The sequence below is a fragment of the Condylura cristata genome, unplaced genomic scaffold, assembly GCF_000260355.1.
Source record: "Condylura cristata isolate star-nosed mole 26May11 unplaced genomic scaffold, ConCri1.0 scaffold00016, whole genome shotgun sequence".
Classification (NCBI taxonomy): Eukaryota; Metazoa; Chordata; class Mammalia; order Eulipotyphla; family Talpidae; genus Condylura; species Condylura cristata.
Window position 1 is genome coordinate 35002227 of NW_004567117.1, and position 21103 is coordinate 35023329.

A 21103-nucleotide genomic window follows, 5' to 3' on the forward strand; every position below is an offset into this window, starting at 1 on the left:
AGATGGGTCTCATAATTCAGATTTTCAAAAATTTTATAAAAGCAATATGATATAGACTATATATTACATATTGCCCCTAGCTGGACTGTGATGTTAGCTGACAATTGCAGACATTAATTTTTTAATTTAACATATAAATAATTATGTTACATTGATGAAAAAGAAAAAAAATAGCCTTATTAATTCGGATTAACTTTTGTTACCAAATAAATTGGTGCCAAATGGACAAGATCACTTTCAGTTGTCAAAGACTTTTGAATATTTGAACTGTGTATCAGGTATCAAAATCCCTTATTCTTGAGACATAATTCTTTCATTTTGGGTGTCTGTCGATATAGCAGGACCAGAGTGTAAGTCAGCTGAAGGAATAAGGGAAACTCTGACTAGGAAAAACAGCTTTCAATAATAAAGGTTTCCATAAAATGAAATTCCTTAGAAAAATCCCGCCACCATGGTCAGACAGACATGCATTTGCCAACACACCTTTAAATAAATTATTCTCTTGATTAAACAAAAATATTACTTTTAGACAGATTGGAAAGTTAAAGTCAAACTCAAACCAAGAAAGAAGAACAGAGTTAGGCAGGTTTTTGTCTGTTTCTGTCAATGCCGTCTGGATATCTGGAGTTAGAAAATTTAAATCTGTAACTAGAAAATTCAGCAATATGTATCAAAATATATTTTGCTTCATGAAGTTTTTATTTTAAGTAGGGAAAATTATAAGAGTTCTATCACTGAAATGCTTTTTTAAAAGTACTTTTTAAACATTTGCCAGAGCTTTCAAAAAATATATAACACTTTATTAGTGTTATGTAACAAATATAAGACATTTACAGAATTTTTTTAGTTTTAACTTTACTTTTAATTACTTTATAATAAATTTGGTGGAGCAGTTTCAAAATTTATTTTTCAATTTCTATATTCTTCTCAATGCTAGTTCATACTTTCAAATCAGTTCAGTTGCATGTCAGAATTTTACTTAGGTTTTGAAATTCTTTGATTGTTTCTAATGTCATAACAAAATGAAAAACAAACTATAATAACCTTTACTTAATTATTATTAGGTAGTAACTACCTAATAAAAGCCTACTTGAAAGCCTAACTATTCTGCATATGTGTTTTATATGTTTTCAAAACACATGGCTGTGTTTTCCAGTACTAAATTAAAAATAAATGCAGAGGAACTTTGGTACTATTTTAAACAAATGGCGTCTAATTTACATCACTTTTTTGAAAATTACATTATTCTGATTTTCAAATAATCAACTTACTGGACCGAGTCTAATATTTGTTAATATCTGCAACCCTTGCCACTTTGTAGACCACAACCGTACAATGTTGCCAGTGGCTTTGTTTTAAAAGGAATAAGAATAAGTCTTCATGTTTTATTCTTCTTTCGAACAAATTCCTTTCCAAACTCTCCCTTCGGATGTGAGGGCGATCTGGCTGCGGCATGTTACCCCACGATGGCCAGGATTGATTCGGCTGCTCTGGCTGGCTAGGCGGGGGTCCTCTTCTTCCCTCACTACTCCAAGTTCATGGATCCCGAAGCTGCGCTCGGTGGAATAGAGACAGAAGGTTCTTCCGGTCTTTGGTGGAGGGTTTCCGAGTAGCTGCGCTTCCCTGCTAGAACCTCCCTGGAAGCTCTCCCGAGCTCTTCCTTCTTTGCCAGTTTCTCCATGTTCTTTACGTTTTAAGGAGGCTAAGTAATTTTAGTTAACTCAGTAAAACTCATTAACCTGAAGCTGTCTAATATGTTTATAAGACATTTCAAAGACTACAACTTCTGAAAATAACTGAGAATCCTAAAGAGGTTAGGAGGTGGTCTGCTTTGTTTCTTACTGAACATTTTACACTAGAAAAGTAATGGGCACTCAGTCTTCTCACTGCTGACCAAATACATCCATAGAAGACATTTTTTTTTTTCAGCCTTAGACAACTTAGATTTTTTGATGAAAAGATCTCTCAGAGACCTAGAGAGTTTTAGTATTCCACCACTCATTTGGTGTAATTGCCTGGGAAATTGATGCTAATCTTTTTTGATGCATGTGAATTATCTGAACAACTGGTCGAGTCCACCCCCAGATGCCAACCTCAAGACAGAAAAGATACAGCCACCTGAGGCCTTGCAGGCCAGGAGAGGCAGCCTACAGGTGGAGAAGGCACTCAGGTTGCAGTGGAGAGAAAGCAATGGTAACTTCTACATGGGATGGTTTTGGTGGCCTAGTTCCTAAAAACAAAAGACAGGAGTCTGCAGGGTGGGGTCCGAGGGAAGCAAAGGAAGAATTATATATGCTTTTCAGTCCCTTTCTCTTAGGAGGGTTGGGGAGGGGGATTCACAGTAAATCTCAGAAGCAGTGTTTGTTTTCTGTAAATAATACCTCATTTCCTTCTCTAAGGTGGATCCCATTTTAGTGAATAATTATTTATCATTTAGTTTAATCCACACTGGCACTGATGCATCAGAGTTGATTTTCTACTAGTCATTTCAGTTCTTTCTCAGGGTTGCAGATATAAAGGGCAATGCAGGAAATGAAAAAGATTCTTCAGGTTCAGCTTGTACCGTTGAAAGCTCAAGAATGGACAGAAAACATGGGAAGTATGTGGTGAATGTCGAACACTCTGAAAGCCAGCCAGTGAGTATTGTTTCTCCAGTTTAATATTTTCACTATATTGCATTCTTATTTTATGCATTAAAAGGAAATCTAATCTCTATACTAAGATGCAATCAATGTAATAATTTTGCATTCTTTAAAAAGAAGTTATGTATTTTATTTACTCTCAACCTTTCACTTTTTATTTCCTAAGTTTCAAATATTTTACATATTTAATAATCTGAAGTACTATAAATGTTTCTATAACAAAATGATATACAAGAAAATCCATTTAACTTTCTATATCTATAATCAAATAAAATTAGAACTTCAGCAATGTCTTGGTTTCAGTTTTGAAGTTATAGTTTTTGACAATTTGATGCTCAGATTTTATATGTAATTTTTAAATATGTAAATCAGATTTCTAAATATGCTGGGTAATCAAGTATTAATCCTTGATATTGTCTTTAAATATAAGAAAGGATTTTTCTAAAAATTCATGCTTTATATAAAATATAATCATTTTGTCTGTTGATCAATAATCAAGCCTTAATGTATACCAAAACATAGTTATAGTGCTTTTTATGTATCTGATTGTATTTGAACAAGTAACCTTTCATGGTAGAGCAAAGGATGGAAGTGTGCCGTAAATCAGTATGGTAAGTTAAGATTTAATGCCTGAAAGATAAATGAAAGACATATGAAGAAATATTTTGCCTTTGCAACTTGGAGCTGTGTATTAACCGATCACTACAAGTTAAGTCAGAGAAGAAAACCCTGCTGCTCCTCAAGTGTTAGTCAAGTAAAAATATTCCATGGAAGATTCCTGGTTCCCCGAAAGCTCAGCATCTGTCTTTTTGAGTCATCAAAACAATGATTCTCTTGAAGATCTGTTTTTTGTCTTCAGTTCAATATTTTGTTATAGACTCTTGAGGATACAAGGATATTCACATGGGGAGTGATAAATCCCTTTAGCCATGTATTTATCATCTTCACAGTTTCTTTAGATATCCACAAACTTAAAGTTGTCTACAAAGAACCCCTTAAGTTATTTTTACAGTCTACGTCTGAATGGCTGAGTGAACATTTCACTGTATTATGGACATTTAAGGCGTAATTATAACCCAGTTTTCTCTTAACACCAAATTTGGTATTGGAATTTAAGAATTATTCAAGATTATAGATTAAAAAAGAAGATTTTTTTTTATGTTTTGTTTTTCTCATGTTAATCATAAAATTAGGAGGAAAACCTACAGAACTTTGGTGACAACAGCTAAAGCACTTCAGTTGCTAAGGCAGATTACCTGTTTGACCATTACTCACAGCTTTTCAACTATTGCAATTTCTCGTAGAACATCTACCTATATGAAGATTCAGAACAACTTAACAGAGTAAATATTAGCATCTGCACTGCAGTATCACTCCCAAGCTGGGTCTAGATCATAGGTTCTCCACCCTTAGTAGAGATGACACCCATTATCTTTTTCCTTTGAAAAGGGTGGCCAATAGGAGCAGAAAATTCTGGCACAGTGAGTGAGATTTACTTTCTTTACAAAGTGTATTAAAACTCCTAAGTGCATCAGATACTGGCAAAATGCATAATAATAAAAGTAACAGAATCAGCACATAGGAAAGTCCACCTTCAAATATGCTTAGGGGATAATGTGTGGGACGGTTTAATCTTATTTAATAAGGTATAAATCTTTTACATATATTTTTGGTAGGATACTTATAGAAAAATCTAACTTAGCAAATTCTTTACTTTTTACTGCTTGCTACAACTTACCTATATTTAATAATCATTTGTTTTTGTATTCTTAATAATAGTTCCTAATGGTCCAATGAATACGTACTATTCTAGTGTGGAGGTTTATGGAACTCGTTGGTTGATGGACCAGCAATTCTTTTAGTTACTTGATTATGGGATATTACATCAACATGATGAAAGATGACTGGTAGCTACTTCTATGACTACTATTACTATAAACTACTACCACTATACCACTAAACTTACTGGGTGCACAGAGTATACCAGACACTAACCGCTTTGCAATTGTTTACTTACTTTTCCTCATAGCATGTCTACAAATGGGTAGTTTCATATTCCCCCTTATAAATAAGCAAGGAGTAACAGAGATAGATTCACAGTTAGAAAGTCAGCGTTAGCATCCTCTGTGATAAAGAGCCCTGGGCATCTGTATATGGTTTTGGAGATGTAAAATACTTTTGGATACAATACAGTATGTAATCATCTAAATTTTGTCTTCAAAGGATAATCAGAAAATATTTATTTCTCATAAAAGTTTTATCTTTCTTTATTCCTAAATAAGTAGTACTTATTTATTTCTGACAGAAGACTTTCATTTTAGACATTCAGTACCATGGCATCCTATTAACCTAGGCTTCATCTCTACAGCCAAGCACATGTTCAAATGACCAAGCTGTTCACAGTTCCGCATGCTGGTGTCCGCATTCAGATGACATAACCAGTGACTCAACTGGGGTCTGCCTGGGCCCAGCAGTTCCTTCATACTCAGAATATCCACACAGAGAATTATGTGACACAGAGGTAATGTTTGGTACAGCAGCTTTTACCCAGATCAGGATGTGCATTTAGAGGGATGCATTTGGTCTAGTCTTTTTTTTTTTTTTTAAAGATTTATTTATTTATGCATACAGAACTGGGGTACAGGCCAGAGGTGCAGGGGTGGTGAGAGGATTCACCAGAGGCAGAGTGGGGAGCAGAACAGGCAGATCCATGTAGTACACTGCTGAGGGGAGCAGCAGGCGGGTCAGGAGAGGTCGCCGCACCATGTGGGTCACATCTGGGACGAGGATGGAACTCATGAGGAAGTGGCTTTAGCTTCTCAGTGCTGTGCTTTAACACGCTGTTCCAGATTTATTTATTTGTGCATACAGAACTGGGGTACAGGCCAGAGGCTCAGAGGCGGTGAGAGGCTTCACCAGAGACAGAGCGGGGAGCAGAACAGGCAGATCGATGAAGTATACTGCTGAGGGGAGCAGGGGGCGGGTCAGGAGAGGTCTGCCACGCCATGTGGTCACCTCTGGGGCAGGCGGGAATCAAACTCATTCGGAAATGGCTTTAGCTTCTTAGTGCTGTGCTTTAACCCGTTGTGCCACCAGGGAGGGCTCTGGTCTAGTCTTTTAAGGAAATATATTTATTCATTTGATTTAATTGCATTCATGTTGAACATTTTGCTATATTCTCATGATAAGTCACTTTGAGGCAATTCACAAGAAGAGAATATTTGATAGTCTATGTTTTCAAAGAGCTAATGTTTAGTTGTGGGCTTAGAGAGTCACATAGGGAACATATGTGAAACTAAAAAGAAAATATGTAGGGCACAAAGACAAGATTGGAGAGGTGCCGAGGAGTAATTAGGTTGGCAATGCAGAATTTACTTCACTAAATAGACTTTGATGGGAGACTATGTCATATTTAAAGTTTCAGGCATTCTACACTATTTGTGATCACCTTGTACTCTTGGACTATCCTTAGAAGCTGTATATATACTTTCTAGATAGTTTTCTTTCTTATGACATCTGGTGGATATGACCTTAACATAGAAACCTGACACTATTCTTAGGATTTTCTCCACCAGCTTTGGGGGCTGAACTAAGTGCTTCTTGGTTCCTGATATTATCTATTGACTGAGTTAATAAAACGCAGTGCTGTATGTCTATATCTTAAGTCCTAGAATAGAAACTTGACCTTGACTATAAATTACTATTGTGCATGGCAGTTTGATCTGGTTTCCCTAACTCTAGAATTACTATCCTCCATTGCCAAAGGGAAGGTTGTTAAGGGAGTCATTGAACAAGCAAGTTGAAAGGAAAGATGTGAAGTTAGAGCAAGGATTCTCCCAGAAGTACTTTGGGAGGGGTGAAGCAATGTGGAGACAATGTCCAGAGGAGGATAGGGTGTAATGACAGAGAATTTACCATAAAAGTGCCGGTTTGCATATGTGAAAAGACAAAGAGCCCTTCCCTACTCATCATTGAAAAGAGAAAAAAAATTCAACAGATTTTTATTTTTTATAGTATAGCAAAAGTATGCAATTACTTCAACCTGGAGAAAAACTTACATAATGTTATTTCAAATAAAAAAAAAAACTTGAATTTTAAACCTAAATTTCTTTAGTGACATGAAGCTAGTGAGCAAATAGTAGTTATGCAATAAGTTATAAATAATCCAGAGATGATACCTAAAAGGCATCTTTATTTTTCATTATTGATATTTGCATTTACACTCCTTAGGTGAAAGGAAGTTGCTGCAATAACTGGTCGCTGTGGAAAGTCTTTCTGTCTTGCCTCTTAGCCTGTGTGGTAACAACAGCAATTGGAGTTCTTGTAATATACCTGGTGAATAACAGAGGAAATGGCAATTCCTCTGTTGTCATCCAGCTACCCCCAAATGGTGGGGGGCCTGTCATTATTCTTCCTGGAACATCCTCTACTGCTTCTCAACCAACAGTGACCAGCACTTCAACGGAACCTGCAACCACTGCACCAGAATCTGCAACCACTGCGATATACGCAGTATCCTCAACCACAGTTGCCACAAGCCTCACTTCCACTGAATCCACACTTAAAACAGCCAGGACAACTCCAAGTGGGACCACAGCTGCCCTCAGTTCAGCACATGCCCCATAACTGCTGCAAGTCCCCTAGTGCAAAGGCTCTCACAGCTCACTATAACTGGTGGCCAACACCCCCCCCCCTTCCACCATCTTTACTGAACACACAATTACATTCACTTCAACTGAATCTACAGCCACGGCCACTTCCACCTCAGCCGTGACAATGAGACTTCCATGCAGTAGCTTTGCTGTGCTCTCATAGTGTACAGTCTTCACCCCTTTGTCTGAACCCGCAGTGACTAATGCTGCTGCTATCACTTTAACCTATAGAACTGACACAGGTCATCAAAGAACTGCCGCACTTTGGTAAGCAAGCTTTAAGTTATTGTCACCACAGATTAACCTGCCACTACCTGTATGGCTTTTCCCCCAAACTGCGGTAGTTGCCTCTTCTTCAAAAACTAGTCTGTACCCTGTACTATTACATGATACACAGCTACCACGATAATTTCAACAATGAATAATTCAAAAGATGCCTTCATTTTCCTGTCATCGCTGAGGATTTCCAAAACTGTCAAAACTGTTTTTAAAGAACTGAAAATGCTTAAAATAGGAGTTATAAAATCTGCATTTAGTTCTACAAGTCAAAAGTATACAATTTCAGTTAGAAAAGGTAACCCAATTTGTTCACTTTGGAAATTTAGAATAATTCATATATTAAAACGTTATGATAAATTTAGGCATTTAGATTTTTAGTATTTGTCAGCTTTGGTTCAGAATATTTCATAATAAACAAATTTTATATAGGTGAGATTTTTTAAAATTCATGCAGAAAAATTTTAGAATTTATGATAATTTTTCCTTTATATTAAGTTTGTATTTCTTCAGTTTCTTGTCAGATTGTAATTATTTTTTAAGCAATCATATTCTATTTACATTAATATTATTGAAAACACTTTCAAATCTCTGTTTTAAAATTAAATAATTTTCTGCAATCATGGAAGTCAATTAAATGACATGTCTTAATTCTCAGCTATAGGCTAACATACAGAAGATACGGAAAAGAAGAACAGTGTAGATTAAGCAGTAAATTAATTTATTTAGACTACCAGAATTAAATTCTTTAAAAAATGTAAATATTTATGTGTACAAAAACTGGGGTACAGGCCAGAGGTGTGGGAGTGAGAGGACTCACCAGAGACAGAGTAGGGGAACAAAACAGGTGATTGACTGAAGTACACTGCTGAGGGGAGCGGTGGGCAAGACAGGAAAGGTCTGCTGTGCCATATGGGGCACCACCAGGGAGGACTCTAGATTTGAATTCTTAATTCTTGCAGATTTAAATTTCAGTGAGTGATACCACAGAATTACCAAATCAGAATCTTTAGGAGGAAACTAGTGAAATATAATTTAAAATAATTCACAGATGTTTTTTAGTAACATCTTTAAAAATTCATCCCCCAAAGCAAAGAAAGTGAGGGAAGAGATAAACAGCCTAGATTACATCAAAGTTAAAAGCCTTTGTACAGCAAAAGAGACATTTACCAAAGCAAAATTTGGAGAAAATTTTTGTACTCCATAGAACTGATAAGGGACTGATCATAAAAATCTACAATGCACTTACAAAAACAAACAAAAACAAACAATCCATTAAAAAAATGGGCCAAAGAGATAAAAAGACACTTCTCCAAAGAGGAAAGGCAAATGGATGACTGGTATATAAAAAGTTGTTCAAGATCCCTTATAATCAGGGACATGAACATCAAAGTCATATGAGATACCACTTTACATCATGTGAATGTCATATATTAAAAAAAAAAAAAAGCTAGCAACAACAAATGTTGGCAAGGATGTGGAAGAAAAAAAACTCCTATACTACTGGTGGGAATGCAAATTTGTGCAACTGCTGTGGAAAGCTGTGTGGAGGTTTCTCAAGCTACTAAAAATGGAGCTTCCATATGATCCAGAAATTCCACTCCTAGGAATGTACGCAGAGAACACAAAAACAATTCAAAAGGACTCATGCTCCCCTCTGTTTATTACAGCACTATTTGTAATAGGTAAGGTATGAAAACAACCCAAATGCCCCAAAGCTAGACAATTGGATCAAGATGTGGTATATATACACAATGGAATACTATTCAGCAATTAAAAAAAGAAACTCATGCCACCCACAGCCACACGGTGGATCAAGAAGGGACTATCCTCAGTGAAATAAGTCAAAAGGAAAAAGAAAAAATAGTGGATGATTTCACTTATAGGAGGAATATAAGGGAACCAACGAAGGGATAGGGGAAAATAAGATTATAGTAAATATAGTAAATTTAAAAAAAATAAAAGGCATTCTGTGGGGAAGGGAAGGGTAAGGGGTCAAAACAGGGGAGTGCCAGAGCATAAGGGTCTGTGGTGATAGTGCACAGGTGAGTTGGTGTTGGGAATTCCACAGGGACTACACCTGAGAGGAGAAAGCAAATACTGTACAAAAATGAGCACTGATGTAAAATATATATAAATAAGTTATATAAAACTTAAAAAATGTTTAGCCATTAAAAATTATAAAAGAGGGCCCTCCCTGGTGGTGCAGCGGGTTAAAGCACTGCACTAAGAATCTTAAGCCACTTCCACATGAGTTCGATCCCCACCTCCCCCAGAGGAGATCCACATGGAGCCCCAGACCTCTCCTGACCAGCCCGCTGCTCCCCTGAGCAATGTACTTTGTCTATCTGCCTGTTCTGCGCCCCACTCTGTCCCTGGTGAATCCCCTCACCCTCCGCATCTCTGGCCTATACCCCAGTTCTGTATGAATAGATAAATCTTTAAAAAAATTATAAAAGAATTCACAGATGTTTCTAACATCTATGCAAAAATCAAAGTGTACTAGGTGTATATCCAATAACTAATTAACTTAGTTATGATATATGTAGACCAAGTTCCTAAAGCCCTAAGAAAGTTTTTGAATATGTCACACTTGTCACAAATTATTAATGTGTTAGTCGGAATGACTAACCTTTAACCTTTAATTGTCCTGGGTAAATAATTGTCCTGATTAAATAATTCAGTTGGTTTGTACTTTGTTTATTAGAACTTGAGCAAAATGATTCATAATGGAAAAACTTAGATATAGCATATATTGTAAGGGAAGAAAAATGATGCAATCAATGGTCTGGGTGAATTGCCTAAATAGGTAGGAGAAAATAGAAATTCATTTTCAATGTTAATTGTTGAGAGTCACAATATAAAAATTAGAAATAATTTGTTTAACCTAACTTTTAAGAATTTGTTGTAAAAACCATGTTCAATAGTAAAAAGAAAAAAAACCTGACATACAAAAATATGAAATAATAATCTATCCAAACATAAACACAAAATAATTTTTTAAATTCTTTTTGTACACTACTTTTGCATCCGTTAATCTTGTTAATTCTTTCTTGTTCCAGGAATTTGCCTGTGGGCTATTAAGGTTTCTGTATTTAGAATAATACTGTAGTAAGAACAGTTTAGCATCTCTACAACATGACTTACAGCATTTATTTTGCTACCCCAGTTAGAACCATGACTGGTCCGACATTAAGAACCAAGCTGTTACATGTCACCCTTCTGAGGGGGGGGGAGGGGGGGAGGGGAGGGGAGTGGGGGAGTGCGGGGGGGTTTCTTCTGCATTCCTACCCTTCTGCGTTTTCCCTAGTGTGTGCCTGCTGGCAATAAGGGTCTCAAATTTTCTTTAACTAACAATGATCTCATTTTAACTTTTTCTGATTTTTTTGGCTGATCTTCTGGCTTATCGGTAATTGTTTTTCAGTTCATTAAAGAGAATTTTTACTGTCTTTTGATGTTTGCTTTTGCAAAAGGAAGGTCACATGCTTCCCTAAACTAAATGTAACAGATTCCTTTCAAAAGATAAAAAGAAAGAAAAAAGAAAAAAGAAAAAAAGATACCTGACTGATGCTAATTTTCCAAGATACTTTTTGCTTGATTTTTGCTGTGCTGAGATTCTGTGCCACTGAGAAGTTGTCATTTGCTGATCTGAGCTATCTGACCATTGCACAAGCAAGGACTCAGAGCCCATGAAAGCCATGCTGGATTAATGCAGAATTGTCTCAGAAAGTTAAGCAACTAACCATGACATAGCGCATAGTCATTTAATGTTTGCTTAAGGAGAAGTTCAAAATCTTGGAATTCAGCTCTCCATTTTATTTTATATTTTATTTATTTATTTATTTATTTATTTATTTATTTTAATGGTTGTGCCTATCACACAGCAGATCTGTCTGCTCTTGAACAGGGTGTGTGTAAGTCTCTTACTATTTTGGATACACATCTCAAGAAGCACCCCCCCCCCACCAAAGTTGTTGATCTCTAGATAATGTGAGACCTTTAAAGTCTCCCCCCATTATATTTTTCTGTCCCATTCTGTTTGACATTTTCTCAAAGCGTCAAGAGCATTAAGACTGAGAAGAAACCCCACCTTGATTTTGCATGCTGTATCCTGCACTCTATTTCTGTGAGCTCTGGGAAAGTGCCAGACATACTTTCCTTTCTAGTTCCCGCTCACCTAACAGGTCAGGATTCATCTGTGACAATCGTGACATAGCCTGAAGCCAGGTATCATGTATGGGAAGAAGCCCCAAGGTTTGCCTGGCTCAACTTGCTTCATACCACCAGGAACAACTGAAGTGTGTTTACTTCCTATTCTTATCTTTAGCTAAAGCCATGTTAGGGTTTTTTTCCTCCTTTTCCATTGCATTATAGCCACTGACTTTTGTAGATTTATTCACCATTCACCTAAATTTACCATGATCTAGTAATCTCAGTATTAGTTATGTGTTTTTTTTTTTTTTAGGCAGTTTTGAGATTAGTCATCACCATAATCCCTATTTGCTTAGCCACCGACTTCTGCAGTATTCATAATTAAGGAGTGGCATTGTGAGTGCTTTTAGAAGCAAAAACTGAATACCTAACCTGTGAGAAGTGGAGTTTCGGTGAGTTTTATATAAGTTTAGTAAATGAGGAGGGCTGGGGCTTATATCCGCTCAGAGTCTGGTGTCATTCTTGCCGTTGAGATCATTGTTCTACATGTTGTTTATTGAAGGCGGCAATTTTTATTTATTTTCCCCCATCTAATATAAATTGTGTACTTTGTGGTTGAATTTGGAAGTTTTCCCAGAAAATACACAACCATCCGTTTATATTATCCAGATAGGACACATAAAAAGTTACTAGTTTAACATAAATTCAGCATTTCCTAACTTCTAATCCCTAAGTGAGTACAGACATCTTTGGGTGGCGTTTGAGACACCAGCAGACTCAGGATGGAAAGAAAACAGCAGCAAACTGTGAATATAGAAGAAAATGCAGTGGAGTTGGTGAGTGTTGCCAATATTTTTAATTGCCTTCATGTCTAGAATTCTTGCTTTCTAACACTTAACATTGAAACTTTTAAGAAAGTTAAGTTGCATTTCCCACCTTGATATTTGCTATTAAAGGATGGGTGGGATCTGAACTGTTTATCAGGCATCATATGTATTGAACTATTAGTATATCTAGTAATACTTTCACATTGTTTGGGAAGTATGTATTTGGCCTAAACTTGGACATTTATATCAGTAACTTGTTATAAATAACCTGAGGCCAGGTATCATGAACTTCATTACAATCCAGGTGAGCTACTGTAGGTAGACAAAATTTTAGTAGAGCATTTGAAATGTTGTTTTTAGGAATTTGAAATGTTGTTTTTAGGAAATAGCAATAGTATTTTATATATGTGTGTGTGTGTGTGTGTGTGTGTGTGTATAGATAGATATGTAATTTAATATATATAATTTCTACATATTTGGAGCTATATCAGTGAAAAAATCTACTTCCATTGAGCTAATTGTATTTAAAATAATAACTTGTAGAAAATGTCTCATAGTGGGGGAACTTATACTTAAAATATGTTACCCTAGCAATGTATAAATTATATTTCTTGGAACATATTTAGGGTCTTATTTATCATTTGGAGAAACCCTGGCACTTTAAAAATGAGGAAGTTGAAGCTTTAGGAGTGCAGGTGGTAGCAGATATCATACACACATCTTTTCAATATAAGAAGCTACTCTTTACAAAAGTTGACTTGTAAATAAAAAAATTGTAACTTGAATAGAACTAACTTATGTGGATTTATATCTGTGATACAACTAACACATTTTAATCATTGTAAAGTAGGTGTTTGTGATTTAGAATGCTGTTATTTTTCTGCAAATGTAAAAGAGTTGTGGTATTTAGTGGTACACATTAAAAATTTTACAAACTTGTTTTTGTTCTATAATTATAAACCAATGACTAATATCTTTATACAGAGAGTCCTCATGGCATCAAGTCATTTTTTTTTTTTTCAAAAAAATGAGTATTTGTTTACTTTTTTGTAACTAAGTTGGGAACAGGAAGCAAATTATAAGAGAAAGTCCTTAAGGGGAAAAGAATTCTTTATTAAATCATTTTATTTTCCAAAAAAAATTCCTAATAAAGAAAAATGAATTTTTAGTTAGGTTGAAGTTACAGAAACAAGAAACAAATAAAAAGAAAAATAGAGAAGAGGATTTGATATAAAGATTCTTTTGCAACTTTGAGATTATATTTGTAATCACTTTGGGAATTCAGTAATGATTTCCATGAGCTTAATTTACGGGCAGTGGCCACGTGTCACTGCTTTAACGTCACGTGCACATCACTGCATTTCCTTCTCCTTTTCATAGTAATTGAATTATGCTGTTTCCTCAGCATCCCAAAAACAGTTATGCAATTTTGTCCATGGAATGCAATAATTAATTGTGCTGAAAGAAGGAAAACAACATTCTGAGATTGTGAGGCAAAAAGGAATGGTTAGAATTTCACATTTTCAATAATCTGATTAACAACCTAGAACCTCTTAACTACTCCCAAATAAGGAATAGAAAATGCTTTTAGAAATCATTCTCATGAGTTTGTTGACCTCTGAACATATAAAAAAATTGCAGAGAAAAAAATAATAACCTGATCACTCCCAGAGAAAATTACTGCTAAAAGTTTGCTTTCCTATTTTGCCCCATCTAATCTAATTTTATTACTTGATTTGCCACATGAAAGTTTTGTCAGTTTAGTGAACTTTTCTTTCAAAATTTCCATAAAGAACTTAATTATAATCCAGAGTATTCAGAATATACTCCTGACACTTTATGTAAGTACATATTAATTCGAGTTGTCTTTTTGTTCCTCAGTAAAACTTTATGGTTTTACATGACTATATGCTTAACTGTTTTTATATGTGTCATTACTACTGTGAATACAGTACTAGGCCAGTTCTTCATTTAATAAATAATGAACTTACATTTATATATATGTAATGTTTCTGTAACTAGATAAAGTGAGCTCTCTACATCTTGGCAATCAGGGTTATTTGTTTGTGTGTTTATTTTAAATTCTTCTTCTGCAGTTACCCAGAAACCCATACTGTTCAAGTGAAGGTGTGCACTGTGCCTGTAGATCGTCCACTGTCCCCTTCCAGCCGCAGTGGGTAAGACAGGGGCTGGAGGGAGGCTTCAGCAGTCCTGGGAGAGCTGCTGAAGGGGACAGGTGGTTCTCTCCTCAGCCCCTCTGCAGGGCTCTGCTCCTCTCACCCTTCCCTGGCTGCCTGTCCTTCAGCTGCTCTACACATCTGTCTCCATGAGGCTGTGACACTCTCCTGGCAACTCTTACTTTATGCATGAAAATGAATTCATTAATTTAATTTACTTCATGATGTTACTAGCTGATGCAGGAGAATAAATTAATATGGTATATTCTTAAGGCAGCCAATTTGCATTTAAGATGAAGCTTTAGTGAAAATGGTAGTTATGCACATGGAATTGTGGGTAAAGGTGGTGTGTGTGGGGGAGAGAGCTGTAGAAAGATAAAAAATAATAAAAAGGCATATCAGAAACCTAGATTACTTGTCTTTGAGTGACAGAGAATTGCAGATATTACTTGATTACATTAGCGCATTTAAACTATAACGCTGGGGTATGACAAAGGTTAGCTTATATCACCACTATGTCATTCACCAAAATACTTACTTTTTATGTTGTCATGCAGGTGACACCAAAACCATGGTCACTCTGGAAAACCTTTCTGGTGTGTCTGCTGGCTTGTATAATTGCTGCGACCCTTGTTGTTCTGGTCTTGTATTTTGTCCACTTTGGCAAACTCACCAGTGGCGGTACCAACATCATCATCCACACAGATGGAAAGTCCAGTCCTGTCACCTGCATCTCTGGTTCTACCCCAGTCCTTGCCTCACCAACCCTGCCTGGATCTCAGAATAACTTGCCTTCCACTCCCATGGCAAGCCAGAACTCCCCCACTATGGGTCTTCCAGCTACTGTGGAGACGATTGACACCACAGTGGACCATCAGGTTGACATTGAGTATTAAAAATGACATTTCAAACCCTTGGCCTTTCTCCAGTCAGCTCAAGACCCTTGGCCTGAAGAAGATAGTGTCCACAGTGTTCACTGCTCCCTCCCAAGGGTTCCAAAGCATTTGACGTCATGAGATTTTGTCTTCTACTCAATCACTTACTGGATTCCTGTATGATAATAACTCAGTCTTGGGTCTTCCAATATCCAAATAATTGGAAAAGAAAATTTCAGTGGAGCCTGAATGACTCATTCACACTGGGCTTCAGAGTTTTCTTTCCTCCTCTCCTGTATTACCAACATCATTTATCACTAATGAATATTTCAACTGCTGAAGAGGCTGCCAGCTGAACTCTGCTCTACTTAATGTATGCTGGTCTTTAAGCCAGTATTTATCACCCAGTTGTTGGCTATTTCCAAAACTCACATACCTGACAATTTTTAGCATTTGTATTCTAGAGGAAAAGATGCAAATGTCCAGTTAAAGTGGTTAAGGAGTATGTGCAGATTTACAACTACAAATCCTCCTGTTACGGGATTCTGAAAAAAGGAGATAGGTGAGTTAGGGATAACCAATGAAAACGTTAGAGAAGCGCTGAATTTGGAAAAGGGTAAGGGCTTGGATTTAAGTAGAGGCCATTAAAACAGAAGGTGAGAGGGCTCAGGAGCTCTATAACATTTAAAATCAATAGCACATTCAGAAACATTTCTGATGTAACAAAAGATAGAAATTATGGGTCTGCACTTTATCACTGATTTTTTTTACAAATTTGGTGTTTTTCTTAATGTCTAAATTTTTATAAGCTACCAATTATAAAATTCAAACTTTTAGATTATTTTGTGTTTCATGCTGTAATTTGAGGGCATGTTGCTTATTATTTGATAAGACTTTTGTTCAATATTACTCATATTCTGAGTGTTTAATAATCATTAGAAAAATACATATTTCATCTTGAAAAGACCTTAGAGTTTAATCAAAATGCCCATTCAGCCCCTATCTTCAAACTCTACAAAAAGAGAAGACTGTTCCAGAGAAGGGAATTCCTAGTCAAAGGCTTAGCCCTTGGAGTGGACACAGAGCTGATTCTCACTCTCTTTTGCAGGGATACCCCTTAGAGGGTCTAAAGGTGTTGTCTTCTTTTTCAAGATTTCCTAAAGCAAAAGATTTTGTATTCTATATTGTGCTGATTATCTAATTTGCTACAGTTGAGAAGAGAACATTTAAATTAATAGACTGTGAGGCATTCCTAAGTAATTAGGCTCGCCAGTGTGGTTATTCTTTAGACAACATGGGTCTTACTGATGGACAGTTAATATTTCTCAGACACTGGAAAATGTAAAAATTTGCATCTTTGAAGAATAATTGTTTCTGCCACAAACTTTACTATTTATAGCATTTAAGAATGATTCAAGGTACAATATACATTTTTAGTAAAAAGAAATTCACAGAGCTGTATATAAGGTTAATAAGAATGGGGAGTAAGGATACACACATTTCCCCCAGTATATTTTCAAATCAATTCATCTCTATTGTACTCTTGATTTAATTGTTTGTGAAGAAGAAAGTTTAAAGGTGCTTACTTTTATGTTTTAGACTTTGCTTTGTGATATAGTATTTAAAAAAGCAAAATGCTTAAAGGACACCTAAAAGAAATACACTGCTGAAATGGAATTTCAAAAGAGTTGTATTTTAATAACCATACTAAGTTAACCAATGGTTGTGGTAAGAATTTTTTTCTTCCTTTATACCCAGAGATAATGTGGGTGGTAATATGGGAAGGATAATGGCTGTGTATTTAAGAATCTTGTCTTAGCAGTTAATTTCCTACATAAATATTGGGTTGGAAGTAGATATTGTGGTTAAGATTACCTGAGATTATTTGATAATGACATTTAATAATTGGTTTGTTGTGTTTTGTAAAACAGGGATGTGGGTGAGCTCTTGGGTATTTTCTTTTTTTCCTTTTAGACTTTCATGATGAATAAAATATTAAAATAGCAAACAAAGTTGTATAAAATGTCTTTATAAGTTCAAACATGAACAAAACAAAGTACTGTGAAAATACTGAGTGAAATAGCATATTCAATAAATATGCAGTCACCTAATTTGGATGACTTATTCAAAGTCATCTAATTTGGATGACTTATTCAAAGTCATCTAATTTGGATGACTTATTAGACCATATGAATGGTCTAATATTTGTTATTTAAAAAATTTATTCAACACAGTTCAGTTGAATGATAGTAAAAAGTTTACGTCCATTAGGAAGCTTCTTAAACACTTCTGTGAACAGGACATTTGATCTTAAATACAAAGTAACTGCATGTTAAGTTTTCAAATCCACTTCACCTAAGAGTCTCTTCACTGCATTAAATGCTTTACTGAGAAAAAGTGTTCTTTAGGGTTACTTCTTCCTAAAGTAGGCCATTTATATACTGAAATCTACTTTAAGATGATGCTCCATGATGATGTCTCTTAGCATTTTAGGAAAAGCTTTCTGAAGTTTACTATTCACATCACCCACTTTGAAGTACAGTTTTCAAAAGCGTGTTTAATTCATTGAAAACCACAACTTCTTATTTAGCATTGTGGTGACAAGCGTTCTACACAGTGAGGTTAGTGCCTCACACCCATACAAACAGCTTTTATCAAGGAGGCAAGAAATATCTAATGCCAGCAAGTGGGTAGCTGAGAGGGAATTCTGGTGCTTTGTGGTGCAGTGACTTAGGTTCCTCAAGAAATGAACAATAGCACTACATTGTGCTATTTTTATTTTTTAATAACCATTTTTGGTTATCCTATGAAAATGAATATTGAATAACCATGGTATTCAATATAAAATGAGTATTCACAATAACAAAGCTGTGGAAACAGCCAAAGCACATAAAGAAAATGTAGTATACATACACAATGATATATTATTTAGATGTGAAAAAAGAAAATCTTGCCATTTTCTATAGGAATGGACCTGGAGAGCATTATGTTGAGTGAAATAATTCATAAAGAGACAAAAACCATATGATCTCATGTATATGTGGAATCTAAAAACAGAAACTCAAATCCCCAAGCTCATATATAGAGAACAGATTGCTAAGAGAGTAAGTTTTAAAAGTTCTCATTGCAAGAAAAAAATTTGTAGCTTGCATGTTAGATACTAACTAGACTGATTTTGGTGATCATTTTACAATATATAAAAATATCAAATCATTTTTTTGTATGCCTGAAACTAATATAATGCATATGTCAATGATTTCTCAATAAAATGAAATAAAGCAACTGTTCTCATGAACTAATGTGTTTACTCTGAAGTATAGGTTGGTCCTTAAGAAGTACTAAAAGCACATATGCTTCATATTAGTCGTATTTTTATTTTCCTAGATGTAAGACATAGGCTTATCTTACAGGTGGAACAAGACCCCCCAAATCATTATTATTTCTAACACCAAGGACCTCTGAGCGAGTGCAGATGAAGTGCAGCTGTTAGTGACAGATTTTCCTGACCAAAAGGCTTTAATAGCTACAGAAGAGTAACACGGACAAGTTTCTACCTAGCACACGTTAGAAGACAGAAGGTAACTGGTTCAGGATTGGAAACAGCAACTTTATGGCTGCAGAGAATTAGACTCCTTTATCTTCTTGCTCCCCTCCCTCAGCACGTGTTACTGTGTCAGGGTTCAGAATGACTGCATGCATTCCAGCTTATAGCTGTATTCCAGATCAGAGAGACACCGACAGGCTGGCACCTTTCCTCTGAGGAATTCTCCTTCTGAGAATACGCAGAAGTTGTATGCAACATTTTATTATGTCCCATTGGCAGAGATTGCTCACGCAGCCACACATGTTATCAGGAAGTGGGGGGAAATAATGACCCTTAGATATTTGTGGGACTAATTAAAATTGAGGGTGAACATTGGGATGTTCCCAATGGATGGACACTGGGAGTCCATCCGGAGTCTCTGCCATGGTTAACTCCAATACATACTAGGAAAAAGTAAGCATTCTGCTCCAGATTCCTACTGCCTTTGTGAACCTGGGGTAGTCTTTAAACTCTTTTGTAAACATTCTGACAGTTGCAAAATTCTAATAGTGTCTAATAATTGTGAGTCAGGCCGAGTCCATTACAGTGTCAACGTGAGATGTCCTCAGGAGCCAGCCACACCTGCTGAGGAGTCAGGTCTCTGGGAGTTTCAGCAGGACTGGGGGAGCCTCTCCCGCAAGGAGTGGGGTCACACTTCTGCTTTGTGTTTCCACAGAGCCCAGCCCTGCTTCTGACAAGCAGAAGCTACCAAGCAAGCGTTTGATGTTTGATCGCTCTGACTACGGTCCAGAAACACCAAGAGCAAGAGGTGGCAGAGATTATATCCTATCCAGACTCTCCCCTTTTGAGATGGAGGACCTGAAGCTACAGTGACCTCGCAAGTACTAGCGTGTGTGGGCACAGCCAAAAGGACTCACCCCTGTTCTCTTGCCCTCCGGTGCATTAGCGGCAAAGCTGAGATTAGCTGGCACAGATCCCTGCTCTGCACTGACACGAAACTTTCCTGCTTGCCGTTTTGTAACTTCCATTTTGACTTTCTTCCTGCAGGGATTCAGGGGTTTAGCTCATAATTTCTTAATTGCTTACTTATTTTTGTATATCCTATTACTGAATGGAAGAAAACTGTGTGCTCCTATCGCATTTTCCTCTGCATTTTCCTCATCAGATCACAATTTTACTTTTCCTTTCCTCTGAAGATCAGATTTCTTCTTTCCAGGTCTTTTCTTTTTTCCATGTCTCAACATTAAATGTAGTTTACATGCACATACTCTAAAACTAGACAAGCAGGACAGGAAACCTAGCTGTCAGTATATTTGGTGTGATGTTTGGTAAATTATTTGACCTCTTTTACTTCAGGTTCCTTATCTGGAAGGTGGAGAGAAGAAGGCCACCTACTTCATAGACCAGTTGTGAATAGTGAATAGATTTGAGCTTTGTGTGTGTGTGTGTGTGTGTGTGTGTGTGTGTGTGTGTGTGTGTGTGTGTAGAACACTCAGCTTGGCACCAACAATATTTAATAAAATGTTAGCTGTCCATCAGTTTGTGGGTAATGGTGAAGTCATAAGTCATGTATGGTTCCAAAGTCTACCTCAGTTCAAAACCAGTAGGATTTAAAAATATTGTGATATTTATTTTATGAAATGAAATACATGTTCTGCATATTTTATGTAGTAACTTCCCACAGATCCTTTCTGCCCAGTCATCTTAGTAAAATGTATCACTTAAACCAATTGCTGTGAACAAAGGGCCTGATCATCCTAGTTCTGGGAATGAATCAGGGCCAGAAGGGGTGTTCAGACATTCTTGCAGTTTCTCTTTTCCAGAGAAGGTTCTCCTAGTGCTGAGATTTCTTTTGAGAAAATGGCGGTACCTCACAAAGAATACTGCTGCCACCCTTTCCCTCTAGCATGAAATTTGGGGTGGTGGAGCCCCAAACCAGATGGAGGCCTGGCCTGCGA

The 21103-nt window shown here is 36.3% G+C and overlaps 1 protein-coding gene across 1 annotated transcript; it reads left to right on the forward strand.

The window, feature by feature from the left end:
- The first annotated feature begins 2042 nt into the window (after positions 1 to 2042).
- On the forward strand, positions 2043 to 7268 carry DYNAP (dynactin associated protein). The gene is made up of 4 exons (XM_004684013.1): positions 2043 to 2193; positions 2512 to 2636; positions 5011 to 5163; positions 6873 to 7268. The coding sequence occupies exons 1-4, from the start codon at positions 2043 to 2045 to the stop codon at positions 7266 to 7268; spliced, it is 825 nt and encodes a 274-aa protein (XP_004684070.1).
- The last annotated feature ends 13835 nt before the right edge of the window (positions 7269 to 21103 follow it).